This window comes from Carassius gibelio, chromosome B15 (genome assembly GCF_023724105.1).
Source record: "Carassius gibelio isolate Cgi1373 ecotype wild population from Czech Republic chromosome B15, carGib1.2-hapl.c, whole genome shotgun sequence".
NCBI classification, from domain to species: Eukaryota; Metazoa; Chordata; class Actinopteri; order Cypriniformes; family Cyprinidae; genus Carassius; species Carassius gibelio.
In genome coordinates this window covers 14,717,939-14,732,938 of record NC_068410.1, presented here as the reverse complement: position 1 = coordinate 14,732,938, position 15,000 = coordinate 14,717,939, and the positions used below count along the sequence as shown (strand labels likewise).

Here is a 15,000-nt window from a genome sequence, read left to right as displayed (position 1 = left end):
TCTGTCAATTTTTTAATCAGTATCGAGCGATATGTCAGTAAATATGTTAATAGATTTTAAATATACTTAGTATGTTATAAATGTATTTTTAAATATATATATTCACAATATACACACCCCTTCGCCAAAAACATTTCAGTCCTAATTACATACCTGTTTGCAAACAATCGGGTTCTCAAACTGGATCCTTTACATCTGTATATTGTGTTAGTCTGAGAGTTTCCACTGTCTTCCCCAAACCCTCATCAAATCCCACGATCCCTAGCTGCCAGACAGACACGACTTCTGATGCCCCTCTGCTTCCTCTAAGATGTTAATCTATGGCTGCATGTGATGTTCTTGTTCTCTCAGTATCTAAGCGATTTGACTGGACTAGTTGATGTTGTTTCCCTTAATTAGAGCTGGGTGTTAGAGAGGTAATGCGTAGGAGTGACTCCCCAGTGGGAGAGACGATTTTTTCGGATTGAGAAGAGCTAGCGCATATCCATATCCTGTGGAGCGTGAAAACCAAAGTGCACAAAAATCTCACCGTTTCTTTATAAGCACCAATTAAATAATTTATTCATTTTTTCCTCATTCTATCATTATATTCCATAGGGATTTCATTTTGGGAGCATGCAGATATATTTCCACTTCAAAGGCTGATGACTGTGGATAGTTATCACATGGTAGACACATTTAGAACAGATGTTTTAAAATTTTTAAAGTCAATATGGGCCCTTGCTGATCTGAATCATTACCCCATAATGCTTGTCATGGTGTTTATCTATGAAATGCTGTCTGAATAAAAGGTTGAAGAGAAGAGAGATGGGCCTCTGGAGAACAGATGTGAATTTGAGCAAGAGCAATGTCACTAAAACAAATTTAGTAAAAGGAAGTCTGCTTATATCTAACTCTATAGTGGAGATATTCCACATATAGGAGAAAACTATCTCTTCATTATTGTTAAGCTCTGTTTAAAAACTGGTGTTATTAAAAGTACTGGTGTCAGTGCCAAAAACAAAGTCTACTTGCACTTGTTTTTTAATAATAGTCCCTAAAATGCATCACTATCTCTGACAGCAGTATCAGGGAATGTTCTCTGTATACGTCCCTGTGGGTGTTTCTGTCAAATGGATCAGCATTGACATGTTTTCTCATCTCTGGAACAGGTGTTTGGTGACCGCTCTGCTCTTCCCTGTAGTGTCAGCAGCTGCGGCTGAGTGCTGCGCATCCCTCAGCTGATTGAAGGTGCTTAGACAAAGAAAGCGTTGATGAAGTATACTCTCTCCTTCACACAGTGGATGAAGGGAGATGCATGCAGATTTGTTTTCTGTTCAACCTTCCTTTCTCAGTTCGGAGAGAATAGACAAAATTCAGGCTTGTGATCACCGCCATACGTCTCACAGACTGTTGGTGTAAATCAATATTTAATCACCTGGTGTGAGAGGAGCACATTTAAATAGTATCTGTGTCAGATTTAAGGTTTTAGCATGTAAATGTATGCATCAGTTATGATTTACTGCATTACATTAATGCAGGCATGCATACAAATGTTTGAGACTGTTAGTTTTTAGTTTTTAGTTTGTCCATCTTTTTTTAAAAGCAGTACTTGAGCTTCATGAATTCGGCAAATTTGTGTCAATCAGCCAATCAGATCGTCTTATGCAAATACCCTGGTGCAGACGCTGGCAAATCGTGATGCAGCACCAGAATACTGATGTGGCTGGCTGTTGTCACTATGACCATCGCATCAGCACCAAGATTCACGCAAAACACCCGGTGTGAATGTACCGTTTATTCATTTGACGTTATTTTCTTTTCTTGTATTTCCCAGATTTTCAGTGTGGCCTCAGATATTTGGATTACAATCTATTCCACTTGCTGGATATACTGTCAGTTTTTACTGTTTTCATAGGTGTCCTGAGAGCAGGAATGGGGTGAATGCATCATATACTGTCAGAGGTGTGTTTGTGTACTTGTGTGTGATTCCTTCAAGCTGGATTGTGTAGGGTGTGAGTGTGTGTGTGTGTGTGTGTGTGTGTGTGTGTGTGTGTGTTAAATGTTTAGACTGCCATCTTACAAGCTTCATGGTGACAGGAATGTGCTGTATTCACACTTGACTCCTTTCATAAAAACTATGGATGCCTCTATTAATAGAGGTGTCTAACTGTTTAAACTCACCGAAATAGCAGGGCACTTTTTTGGGTGCTGGTGGTGCCAGATGTAAAAAAAAACAAAAAAACAAAGAATTATCTTTTGAGCGTAACATCAGTAGAGCATGGTGGTTTGTCATCATGATGAAGACTATGTGTTTACTTTATGCTTTTTAATTCTCAATTCCTCCCAAGGTATCTTCCAAACCCGTATAGCAGGGATCAGCGGGTAAGTTTGGCATCAGGCCAAAAAATTTTTTTGCCACTAGAGGTGGGCCAGAATAAATGCCTACTCCTATATATATACATACATGGAAGTAGTGTCCGTGACGTCACCCATAGACTCCTGAAGACCGTTTTTGAAGCTCAAAGTGTGCAGAGCGGGGTGTCACCATCTTGGCAGAGCGTCACCGCGGACAATTGAAAATGGGCAAAAAGGCAGGAGCTAGTTGCCGAAGCCACGCCCACCTAGTGCGACTGCACTGTCAGCAGCGGCAAACCACCTGTCAGTCAAGTGGCCAGGCCCTTAATTATGCAGAACTTTAAGTCTTAATATAATTTAAACGGATGAGTTATAAAAAAATTCACCCCCCTCACAGTTGTCACGAAGGGTAAATTTAGCTATATAGACCAAAACCATTTTTTGCACCAGTCTTTAAACATGTTTTTTTCTGCTGTAAAGTTTTGACTCCCTTTTGCAGCCAGCCTCCAGCGACCAGTCGATGAATTACAGTTTTAGTCACTTCCTTGTTGGCTCCACGAGAGAGAGAGCGGGAGGTTGCCGCACGGTTAAATCCTGTAGTAGGACAATCATTAAGAAAAGCCACATTTGTTTCACCATGTCAGGGGTTTATACTGGATAAATTAATAAAGCAGAGTATTGACACGTAACCTGGCAAGTATTTTCATTCACCAACTTGCAACACAGACAGCCTTGCTAAAACACACATATGTGGGAGATGCGGAATGGATAAAATAAGTACAAAAATAAAAGAGGACTTCAATAAGCACATTAATGGCATGTTTGAGTCACGCTCTTAATGAACCATGATTATTTCCTCTTTTCATATTGTGAATAAGAAATGTGTACTTTAAAGCCTAACTTGGCAAGATATTATTTCTGGGGGCTGCCTGTTGAGACCACTGCCATACGGCATTCTTCCTTCTGCGAAACATAAAATAATATATATTTATTTTTTCTAAGTCTCATCCTTTTTCCACCAGTGTACAATGTAAGTGAGGAGACTCAAACTGTCTGGTTACCAATTTTCCATACTGAAATTTCCATTGTTGTTGACATAATCTTTGCCTATATAGAAAATTCTCCTTAAAATGTCGTTAAGTGTGACTTGTCATGGCAGGTTTAAAGCTAGAACACCATTAACACCTTAAACAGACACCATACTGAATATAATGCAGATGATTTCAATGCTGAGGGATAGACATACAGTCTTTACAGTGGCACACACTGTATAAAAGTCCTCATAATTTAGTTACAAGTAATTATAAATCATAAACTGCATATGATCACATAACTGTTTTATTACATCAGAAAGACGTCTCATCAGCTGGACAATTGGCATGTTACTGAATTCACTGTACTGCTATCCCTCATAGTCTTGTTTTAAAAATAATGTATTAAAATAATTTATATAATTAAAAATAATAATAAAATAATGAAAAATATTTTAATATAATGTATATATTTATAATTTAGTACTAGTATATTTATAATTTAGTATTTATTCATATTTAGAAAATCTTGTATTTTTAGTTTTAAAAAAAAATCATTTTTTGGGATTTTAGCTTTTGTCACTTTTTTTTTTATATATTTGTATCTAGCTAATTTTGATTTCAGTTATAGTAAATCAACTAAAACTAATGTTACTTCAGTTATTGCGAGTGCAAAAATTAAAATTCTCGTTCGTTTTTTATTTAATACTTATATTTAGTTTAATTTCTGCTTTATTTAAATTACTGAAATCCATTCTAGTTTTAGTTAACATTAACAGCATAAACAATGACAAGGAAATAAGGACAAACATTGTATTTTGGTGCGAAACTGTTCAGTAATTCAGCATATTTCATTGAATTGAATTAGAATAATGGAACTGAATCATTTTGAATCAAATACTCTCACACACTTTCCAAACCAGCACTTCTCAATGGGGATGATCAGTGCCATATATTGTCTTCCAGTGGAACATCTCATCTTCGCTGGATGTCACTGGTATTCACATGTCTCTGTGAACATGAGGCCGGCGCTCAAGGACAGAGCCTGAGTCCAGACTGAGGGACAAAGATCAGGCTGATTAATAAGAACAGCAGTGCTAAACCTTCTTCATGCCAGAGAGCGATGAGTCACTCAGCCTCTGCCATTGTCTTTCTCCTCTTTTTATTCTCCTCTATTAATCTCTGGTTTTGAGTCTGTAGTTTCTCTCACGCTCTCTCCCCTCTCGTTTCCTCACTCTTCATCACTTTGACTCTTCTGGCCTGCCTTTCTCTGCCACTCATTTTCACTCCTTGTTTAATCAATTTTTTTTCTATGGTCCTTCAACTCTTTCTCGAGCCCCCCGCCTCCCCCTGTCGCCCACGCTCTGTGCAGCTGCCGAGTACCTCAGAAATGCAGTTCATTACCATCTATTACTGTGACTCACAGCTTGACTGCACAGTCACAGGTGCGTTTCCCTACAGACGGCAGCGGTCGCGCACAGCCGCCGGCATCCAGCCCCCCACGTCTCACAGAGATGATAGTAGCTCAGATTACGGCCATCGATCAATGTATACAGTCGCCTGTGAGCGCAATCACGTGTGCGATGTCATAGCATCTCAAAAGCTGTACTCTGCATCAATGCTATGGCTTTTAGATGATGTGTTCTGCTGTATTCTGTCGACATGCTCGGTACAAGTTTGACAAAGGATTGTGGGTAATTGGGCTACAAGTCTAATTAGATCTTCTTCTCTAACCCGCCAATGTTGATATATGAGCAAACCCCTCTGTAATTTGTCATGAATAGTTGTATAAACTGAGAAAGAAGTAAGTATCTAAACCTGACATACTTCAGTTTCCATGACTGAAAGAACACGGGAGGCTTTTGGTCATTAATGCATCGTTAAGACTAGCAAAGATCATAAACGGCATGATTTATGAGGTAATATGTCTAATCTGTTGCTCATTAAATCCCCATGTGGTTTGTCAGATTCTGTTTTCAGTGCTGTTCTTATTGAGTGGAGGTTGTTACAGTTGAATCAGATGAGGCCTTTTAATGTATCTGTGATGGGATACTGATTTCCTGTATGTATTGTTTGATTGCTTTCTTCAGTTGAACACACAAAGCATTTTACCAATATGAAATGGTAGAATGTATTTGGATGTGTCTTCAACTTTGTGGTTGGTTTGTTATACTGTATATAGACCTACATATCGTTCAAAAGTTTGGGTCTGTACAATAAGTCAAGAATACAGTGATTTAAAATATCTATTTTAAATTTGATTATATTTGAACATTATTCCTGTGATGGCAAAGCTGAATTTTGAGCATCATTACTCTATATATATATTTATTTATTTATTATTGTTTAAGTTATTGAGCTTGTTTACCAAGGAGGCAACAGTGTCAGTGAAGGACTTGAGAAGATTTCTTTTGGCAGTCGACACTTGGAGGAAAATTTTTTTTGAGCCGGACACAAGTGTTTTTTATGAGTTTATTTATGTATGAATGCATTATTATTGCCTGATACTGTTGTATGCATTCAAACGTGTGCTTCGAGTTTGAGACCAGTAGCTTGTGGGTGTATGGGTGCATGCAGGAAGGCGTTCAACCAGCAGGCACAGAGAGATTATGTAAATACATCTTCAGGAGTGTTCAGTTTGTTTCTCAACTGCACAGCGCTTTTCCTGCACATTTGTTGCTCAATGGAAGATGGATCAGAGAGACACAGGAAGTGGCATTTTTTTTAGTGCCTCTCAGGGCATTACTGTTCAAATCAGAGCTGCTTTTGGGAGCAGACAGTTATCGTGCTGGGTTCTCAAGGGGGGAAACACTTAGTAGCCAATTAGATGATTCATCTTTTTGTATGCTCTGAAATTAGAGGTGTAGATTAGCAACATATTTGCCACTTGTTGATCATGTCTGCACAACTTTAAAAAAAAAAAAAAAAGGTTGTTAACTCGCACTGAAAACCAATGGCAAAGTGGTTGATTCTCACAATATGCCCAAGGGCCCTGCTGTTTGGGAGGCCCCTGAATCTTGACTACAGTAGACCAAGACAATCCCCATTTTCCCTTCATGAATGTGCATTTTAGCTGTCTAAATATATCAAACAGGTTCTTAAAGGAAAAACCTGAAGCCGCTGTCCCCGGGTGCACAAGCCAAGCAATAAAAGTGCTATTACCGCCATAAACATCTGATTGTTTTCACAAATGCAGTCGATTATGTGGCAGCGAAAGGACCTAGATTCTGCTGAGATATTGATAGCATCAATCATGCGGCGAGTCGACAGGTAGACTTTACTCCGCTGTCTTGACAAATGCAAATGTCATAACTGGCCTTTCATTGCAATCATGTAAAAAATTATCTTGATTTCATTTGCCAAGCAAGTTTCCTCATGCATCTTGATTTATGTTGTTCTTCGCACATGAGCACTTGGCTAAGTGTCAAGAAAGATGGACTTACACCAATATGAACATCTGCTCCATCCTTCATCGGTGAGATTAGGGGATTGGGGAACTGTTGCCATTGTTTATTTGTTTTTGTAGTGAGCACACAGTGCTTAAGGGGACTGAATACTAGCAGAAGCAGGAGCGGTAACAGGTAGCTCACCCTGAGTCTGAATTACTGAAATATTTAGCTGTGCTTTAGGAACCAGCAGTAAATCTTGTTTCCAGTTGCAATGCACTCCTGTCATGGCTGTTTACCTCACGAAAAGCGAATGAGGAGTATGAGGCAGAACTCAATTACTTCTGAAATAAGATTTTCCCTTGCATCGTGCAAGTTCATCGATAGCAAAGCCTCCTGGGAAAGAAATGGAATTAAAAAATTTGACATGTGAAAACAAATGGCTGTTATTAAAGGAATACATAAAGCTGTTAGAAATAATAATATGCTAATTGCTTAAGTTTTTTCAGTGTTTTGTATGATCTTTGCTTATCAACTCCTCCCTCTATGTTCCTGCAGGCTCCATTGAGGCTTGCCTAAGCCACCTGTTGAAGCGAAGAGCGGCGGGATTCCTCCGCAGCGATAAGATCGCCGCCCTCTTCACCAAGATCGGCAAGGTGAACACCACAGCGAGTGAGATCTGCCGCAAAGTTCAAGAACAGCTACAGCAGCAGGCCGAAATCACCAGGTCTGACTTTCTATTGCGCACAAATAATGTGCATTACTTCCTTGAAATTATTATTATTATCAATTTATTAAACTTCACTTGTGAAAGCACTTTCTTTCAGCTGACACCACCTAGACCATGTGGGCTGTTGGCTAATCTTACAGATTTACAGTTTACAAAGTTGATGGAAATAATTGCAAATAACAATAGATTTGAAAAAGAAGCCTTCATAATCAGCGGTAAACTGACGTTTAGGTTGAAACACCTTCACAATCCAACCAATTCTCAATAGGCCCCATTACATTTTTTTAAAGTAGTATTTTTGCACCACTAAAGGCTTTTTCACACCAAGATCTATAATGATTTGCTTTACTAATGTTTCAATCTTAAATATGTCAATATACAAAATAAAATAGATTGCAAATGGTATTTTATGTTGAATTCAAAAGTAATATTTCTGAACTACTAAAGGTCTGTTCACACCAAGAACTACTGTAAAACTATAAAGATAACTAAAATGATAACTAGTGTTCACACTAGTGGACGATAACTTTGTTTATTATAATCGCGCTCTGCAGTTTTGTTGTACTGCCCCTTTAAATCCTTGAGCTCTTTAAAGTCATGTAGAATCTGATTGGCTCTTAATGTTTTTATCATTTATCAACTGAAAAAAAAAAATTTTTTTTTAAAGCGATTCCAATGACATTATAGTAGTTATAGCAGTGGTTTTGCTATTCAATATCATGTTTTACTCTGAAAGATCATAATCTATGGAAAAAAAAGATTTCCAGTTTTGATAAATTTAAAATTAGTATTTTTGCGCCACTAAAGGATTGTTCACACCAAGAACTATAACTATAAAGATCTATAATAATAACTATGTTAAAGCTAACACTGGTGGACGATAATGTTATGTTTATTGTAATCAATGGGGTGGTGTTAGCGCAGTGGATAAGACACATGCCTTTGGTGTGAGAGACCCGGGTTCGAATCCATTGTTAGGCCCCAATGTGTCCCTGAGCAAGACACTTAACCCCTAGTTGCCCCAGAGGTGTGCGACCTCTGACATATATAGAAATTGTTAGTCGCTTTGGATAAAAGCGTCAGCTAAATGAATAAATGTAAATGTAAATCATGCTCTGCAGTTTTAACACACTTGAGCTCTTTAAATTGAGCTCTTTAAATTCAGGTGGATTCTGATTGGTTCTTAATGTTTTTATCATTCATCAGCTATCCACCTTTTTCCTCAGTGTGGAAGTAAGCCTATGGGTGAGACTTACGTTTCATTAGCCGCTATAGGTAAATAACGAGGAGAATAACAATGAGCAGTAAACGGTAAAATTGTTTGCAGTAAAAACCAGTGTGTTCTTAATTAAGATAAAACATTAAAATAAAATGATAGGGCACATTAATTGTCAATGTCAAGCAGCAAAACAAACTGTTTTGTACTGCTAAAAATAGCTGGATGCAAATGAGAGCGGAAGCTCGAACCATAGAATTTACAAATGGCGGCGCCCATTTTTACGTCAGTAAAAAGGTGGATAGAACGAAAACATTCCAACGACATCATTCATTTTAGCTGTTGTTTCGCAGTTCTATTAGAATTAGAATGGTTTTTGAAACTTTCTAGTTATCTTTCTAGTTGTGAACGACACTTAATATTCCAAACAGAATTGTAAAATTAGCACCCCATATTCATGACAATGGTTTAGCTAAAAGTAAATATATCAGACCACTCCAACAAACAGCAATACTTCGTTTCTGCATTTCAAACCACAAACTGCTAAAAATGACATACTTTCCTTTTAACAATAACTATAAGTAGAGATGCTAAAAGTCAAAGAAAGCCATAAACTGGAACTGATCGTATTAGCGATTTAAGCAATGCTTTATGACTGATAAGCTGTTCAGACAATGATGAAAGCAGGAAGCAGATCACATCTGGTGTGTGGAGAGGGATGATTTGCTGCTTTGTTGGGCTTTAAACAGAAGACTGGCTCTGCAGCACTCTAAATGAGGAATGGTATGGGCGGATGCACCAGGGGCTTCGGTCAGCTTCTTATTTTCCTATTAACTCTCCATTAGCAGAGCCACATGGCCAATGTGCCACTCAAGAGCGGACCACTCGGGCCTAATAGCCACAATTCCCAGGTGACTCCACATCTCTGTTATGGTCAGAGATTAGTTGAATCCACTTTGGTGTGTCTGTACAGTAGCCACTCTCTCACACACACACATTTAAAGCATTAATGTGGAGTGCTGTAGGTCACGTGTTTTGTGGTGTTCCCTGTCTGTCCATTTGAAGCACCCCTCCTCCACCACACTCATTAGGTTACTCATGTTGCCACAGCAACACCCTGGTGTCATCATCTACAGTAAAGCAACAAGATGCTCGCTGGTTGTTGAATACTTCTAGCGCAGCAGTTCAGTCTAATTAAGCAACTGCATGTCATTACTTTCTTATGCAAGAGTTATATTGCACCCAAAACATTTGTACTTTAAGTGATTTCATTTATTGCACTCGTATATTGCTTAACAATTATAATTAGTTTTTATATGATAAGATATAATGATTAGATATAATTAGATATAATTATTACAAAAAAATCTGTTTTCTTGCTTTATGAGTGCAGACGCCTGAACTTTTAGTCATCTATCAAAAGATTGAAAGATGGCAATTAATTTGCGTTGGTATAAAAAATGAGGCATTTGAAAGTAGCGTCTGTATGTTGCCATGAACGACGGTTAAAAAGTTAAACAGTTTGGTGCCATTGTACAAAAATATGTGCTATTTGTGGTAGAGCTGTGCAAAAAATCAAATGTGATTTTTATGCTCATCTAGTCACTAAAGGTGCACCTGTGATGTGATCCAGGGGGTTCCCGAATAAAAATTGCATCCCGGGGATAAAATACATGGTTTTTTTTGGCAGGGTTGCCTTGGTAAAATTGGCATTTTAGGGGCTAAATATCACCTTATTAGGATTGGGGTCGCTTCAGCCCACGGACATGAAAAACAACCGTGGACTTGGCAACACTGGTTCAGGTGGAGATGCATTTACTACCCAGAGCCGTGAAATTTTGAAATCTATTTTGTGTAGATTGTCAGTGAACTACGGCTCTGTGTAGTAAAGGCCAACCAGTGTTGCCAAGTCTGCGGTTGTTTTTCATGTCTGCAGGTCGAAGTGATCCCAATCCCAATAATTTGATATTTAGCTCCTAACATGCAAATTTTACCAAGGGAACCCCGGAAGAAAAACGTGTATTTTATCGCCTGGAACGAAACCGATTGGGTTAGTTTTAAGAAAGCAATTGGGCACGTTTTGTTTTGAAAACCTGGCAACCCTGAACTGAACGGACGTGCTGGATATACACTACTAATTATAGGAGCGCCTTTACTGACAGGATGCGCATTAAAATCACATTAGATTTTTTGCACAGCCCTAATTTGTGGATTTATAATGGACTTGATTGCATCTGTATTAACGGACCTCTAATGCTGCACTGGATGCTCTACATTATTTCTCTTGGAGCAGAAATGCACAGTTTCATCTCCATAGCATCTGCATAGCTCATCTCAGGTACAGGGATTTATTTACTTGTTTATACTGAAAGTCCACCGCTGTAGCCAGCACTCAGACACACACACAATGTAAGTGGTTGGCCGTTATGCGATCAATGCTTATGTAAATCAGAGAAGATGAGGGCGCTGTGGCCCAGACAGCGGACTCCTTCATCTCTGGTGTGCCGTGCCTGCATCTGTGATGTGGTGTGATGTCCGGGCTGGAGGGAGATTGATGGCTGTGGGGTGTTATTGGCTTACACCCATGATGGACTCTCTCAGCGGTGTGCTCAACATTACAGCAGTCCTCCCAGCTCTCCACAGACTCCGAACGGATCTCAGACAGGCTTAGTCATAAAGATTGGCTTAAAGGAATAGTCCAGGTTTATTTTCAGCCTGAAGATGGGATTGTTCATCCCAAAATAATTTATTTACTCGCCCTCATTTTCTGTCAGTTCAAAGTAAGAGAAAATGTACTGAAATGTATATAGACTAAATGAAATGTACTATCACTTTTGGTCAATGTAATGCTTCCTTGCTGAATAAAAGTATTAATCTCACTTGCTGACCGCAGACTTTTAATCAATAGTGTAATTGACCCTTCGCAGAGAGTTTGATTGACAGGCACTCTGACCAATCATAACGCCGGAACTGTGTAAAATTGTTTATTGAAGTCTTGAAACAATATACCTTCTGATATTTACTCAGGTTTATTTCTAGCTAATAACAAGTAAAGAGGAAGAGATGATCGGTTAACGTGCCACTTTAAACAAGCCTCCTGTCACAACGCATTGTAGAGCCACAAAATGGTATTTACTGTTTGAATGTCTTAAAAAAATGACACTTTGTAAAGCCAAAAGTAACCTGCCTGTCTTGTCTGTCGACACATTTTCAGTGTCCTCTTTGCTCCGTGAAGTATTTTTCACTGTGAGAACATGATGTGTGGTGTGAATGAGAGTGCCATGGCTTGTCGGACATAACAACAGAAACTAAGGGGGGCAGGTCTTTGCGAAGGGTCAGTTAAGGGGATTTTGTCCGACCTGCTGTTGTTGATGGTTTGATTGTCCGAGGATGCAACTCTCATCTGAGTCTTTTGGGATGACATATGCTCTGTCCCTGTCTTTTTTGTGCATATGTGTGTGTTGTCCCGGTTGGCTGAACGGCCCGGCAGATTCAAGGGGGTTTTGTGACTTCATCTGGCCCTCCTGCACTGTTGTAGATGAGCAGCTAGGTAGATGCTGTATGGAGAAGTGCATGGACTTAGAAACATCCACTGACAGGCACAGTCATAATCCCTTTTGTGTCTCTTGCTTCTTTCATAAAACCAGACAATGCAAGTATAGGATTTTAGCAGGTTATATGAGGACAAATAGAAGCCTAGTCTTAGCAAAAACGCTCTTTTTAACTTTTGGGGGGAATATGTTCATTAAGAAGATTATTACTATTGTGTCACTTGGTTGCATAAGAGAATTTGGTTTGTAATGACTCTTTACACTTATGTGTTGTTATTATGTGTATGCATTTTTGAACATTTTATTGATGGTCTTTCTCAGGAGAACCCAGAGCACAGGACAGGAGCCCCTCCGGAGGCAGGGTTCCTCTGCCGGCCGAGCGCCTCAGCCCCTCTCTGCACAGGCCATCAAGCACATATGGGTCCGCACGGCCCTCTTTGAGAAAGTTCTGGACAAAATACTGCAGTATATTGTGGATAATGCAAGGTAATTAGCATCAGTACTGTACTTCGGTTCATAAAAAAAATTATGATTTTGTTTTTAGCATTTAAAAAAAAGTATAATCTTTAGCAAGTCTGCAAACAATTATCACTATTTTTTGTACTTTACATTATAATGTTGTGAATTTTTATGAGTGATTATTTGAATTTATTTAGGCAAAATATTAAATAATTTTAATATCAAACATTTATCTGTTATTAGCATAACATGAAACATTTTTGTAAATTTCACTTATTGATATCATATGGAATTTTAATATATGTGTGTTTGCCTTTTTTTTTCTTAAATAATAGTGGCTGCATAACATGCATTGCTCATCTCTCTTATGCAAAGTGGCAAATTTGCCAAGATTAAGGTTTGACTTTATCATTTGTCCACGGTGATTGTTTGGGCTGTCATGTGAAGCTTGTAAAATAATGTGTTATTTGTTCAGCCTTTGAAAGAGGTCTCTGGTTATTGACATACCCATTGTGTGTTTGCTGTTTGTGTGTGTCTGTAGTAAGTATTATGAAAAGGAGGCCCTCATGCACGACTCTGTGTTTGGCCCGATACTGGCGGCACTGCTGGGTGAGTCTATCTGATGCATAAAACACACTCGATCTACTCCTATTACAGCTAATCGAGATTTATAGATGTTGTTCAATTAAACATTGTGTTCAAATGGTGTTAACGTTTATTATTTTATTATAATTCACTCTTGCATCACAATATGTTGTCACATTCAATTTGTTTTGTGTAAAAATCGATATTTTTTTGTCTATAGTCGGGCCTTGCGCTCTGGAATACACTAAGCTCAAGACGTCGGATCATTTCTGGACAGACCCGTCAGCAAATGAGCTTGTCCAGAGGCATCGCATTCACGGGGCCCACAGGGGCCAAGAAGTGTCCCCGGGCCGCAGGCCTGCACTTGGGGTGAGAATAGCATATGTATAGGGGTGTTTGTGCAGTTGTTTTGTTCTAGTAAATAATCCATTTAAAATCCAATATTGATGTTTTTTCCTCAGATCCGAAAGCGTCAGTCCTCTGGAAGCATGTCTGAGGACAAGTTTGCGGCCTCGGCGAGAGAGTACGTTGAATCCCTGCACCAAAACTCACGCATTAACTTGCTCTACGGAAAAAACAATGTACTCGTTCAACCGGTAAGACAACACACACACATGCACGCACGCACACACACACACACACACACACACACACACATACACACACAGATGCAAATGCAATTACAGGAAAACTAGTTTAATTAGCATCTACAGTTATTTTGATGAGTGTAATTAAAAGGGATTGATTTTAGATCAATGAATCCCATCTTATCGATATTTGGATCTCAAGGGCTGCTGATAATGGGGTTTGAGCCAGAGTGGTGTAGATAGGTAGAACTGTTCAAATTGTTGCCTTCCCTTGTGTAATGAATGGTCAGATGGCTTTCCCTGGCATTTTTAACGGACTTCCTGGCTGCTACTTGGCTACTCTTGTGAACTGGAAAAGGCAGACTGGATTAGACTTTACACCACATTAGATTTGTCATCAAATGAGTCAGGCACAAACTGAATGTGTGCATGAAAGTGTCTGTGAGATTTGCAATGGTGACTGATGTAACTGGGCACAGAGAATGCTGGGTCTGGCAAGGACTTCTAGAAATCAATAGTTTAGACAACCCTTGCCAAAAGGTTTGCAGTGATTCAGGTTTAATTGGATTTCTGTGTGAAGCCTGATGCGTTTCGCAGCTCTCATCATCACAGTAAATCGTCAGAGACGTTTTATTTATGTCACTCTGTTACTTATCACACTCATTTGTTTCTTCTTTTTTTCTTGCATGTTTACTTATAAGCAAATAAAAGTGTGTATTGCTGCTGATTATATTTGATATCTTTATACACAGTTGGGGAAGCCACTGTGTTTTATTGAATAGACTTTGTTCTTTGCAGAAGAAGGAAATGGAAGTGCTGCGTGGTTACCTGTCTCTTCATCAGACGGCCGAAACGCTCACACTAAAGTGGACGCCCAATCAGCTAATCAATGGCACTCTGGGAGACTGTGACTTGGAGAAGAGGTAATATATGCTACACACATGGGCAAATCTGGTAAATTAGGTCATCAGATAAAATGGGCAGGAAGAGCTTGGAATGATTTGAGATGGTCAATCACTGCAATTCATTTAGCTACAAATGAACTTAACATGTAGGAACTGAATTGATTGGTCCGGGATTACTAGGTTGGACAGAGCAATTACTTTAACAGATGATGT

General features: G+C 38.9%; 1 protein-coding gene across 2 annotated transcripts in view; it reads left to right on the top strand.

Moving 5' to 3' along the window:
* The window catches only part of LOC127972260 (small G protein signaling modulator 2), a 47,164-nt gene that overhangs the window by 12,754 nt on the left and 19,410 nt on the right, over positions 1-15,000 (top strand). For both annotated transcript variants that reach the window (XM_052575622.1, XM_052575620.1), the window contains exons 3-8: positions 7,313-7,481; positions 12,573-12,737; positions 13,252-13,319; positions 13,516-13,664; positions 13,757-13,891; positions 14,681-14,805. In XM_052575622.1, coding sequence (XP_052431582.1) covers positions 7,313-7,481; positions 12,573-12,737; positions 13,252-13,319; positions 13,516-13,664; positions 13,757-13,891; positions 14,681-14,805 — 811 coding nt within the window. The remainder of the gene's footprint in view (positions 1-7,312; positions 7,482-12,572; positions 12,738-13,251; positions 13,320-13,515; positions 13,665-13,756; positions 13,892-14,680; positions 14,806-15,000) is intronic.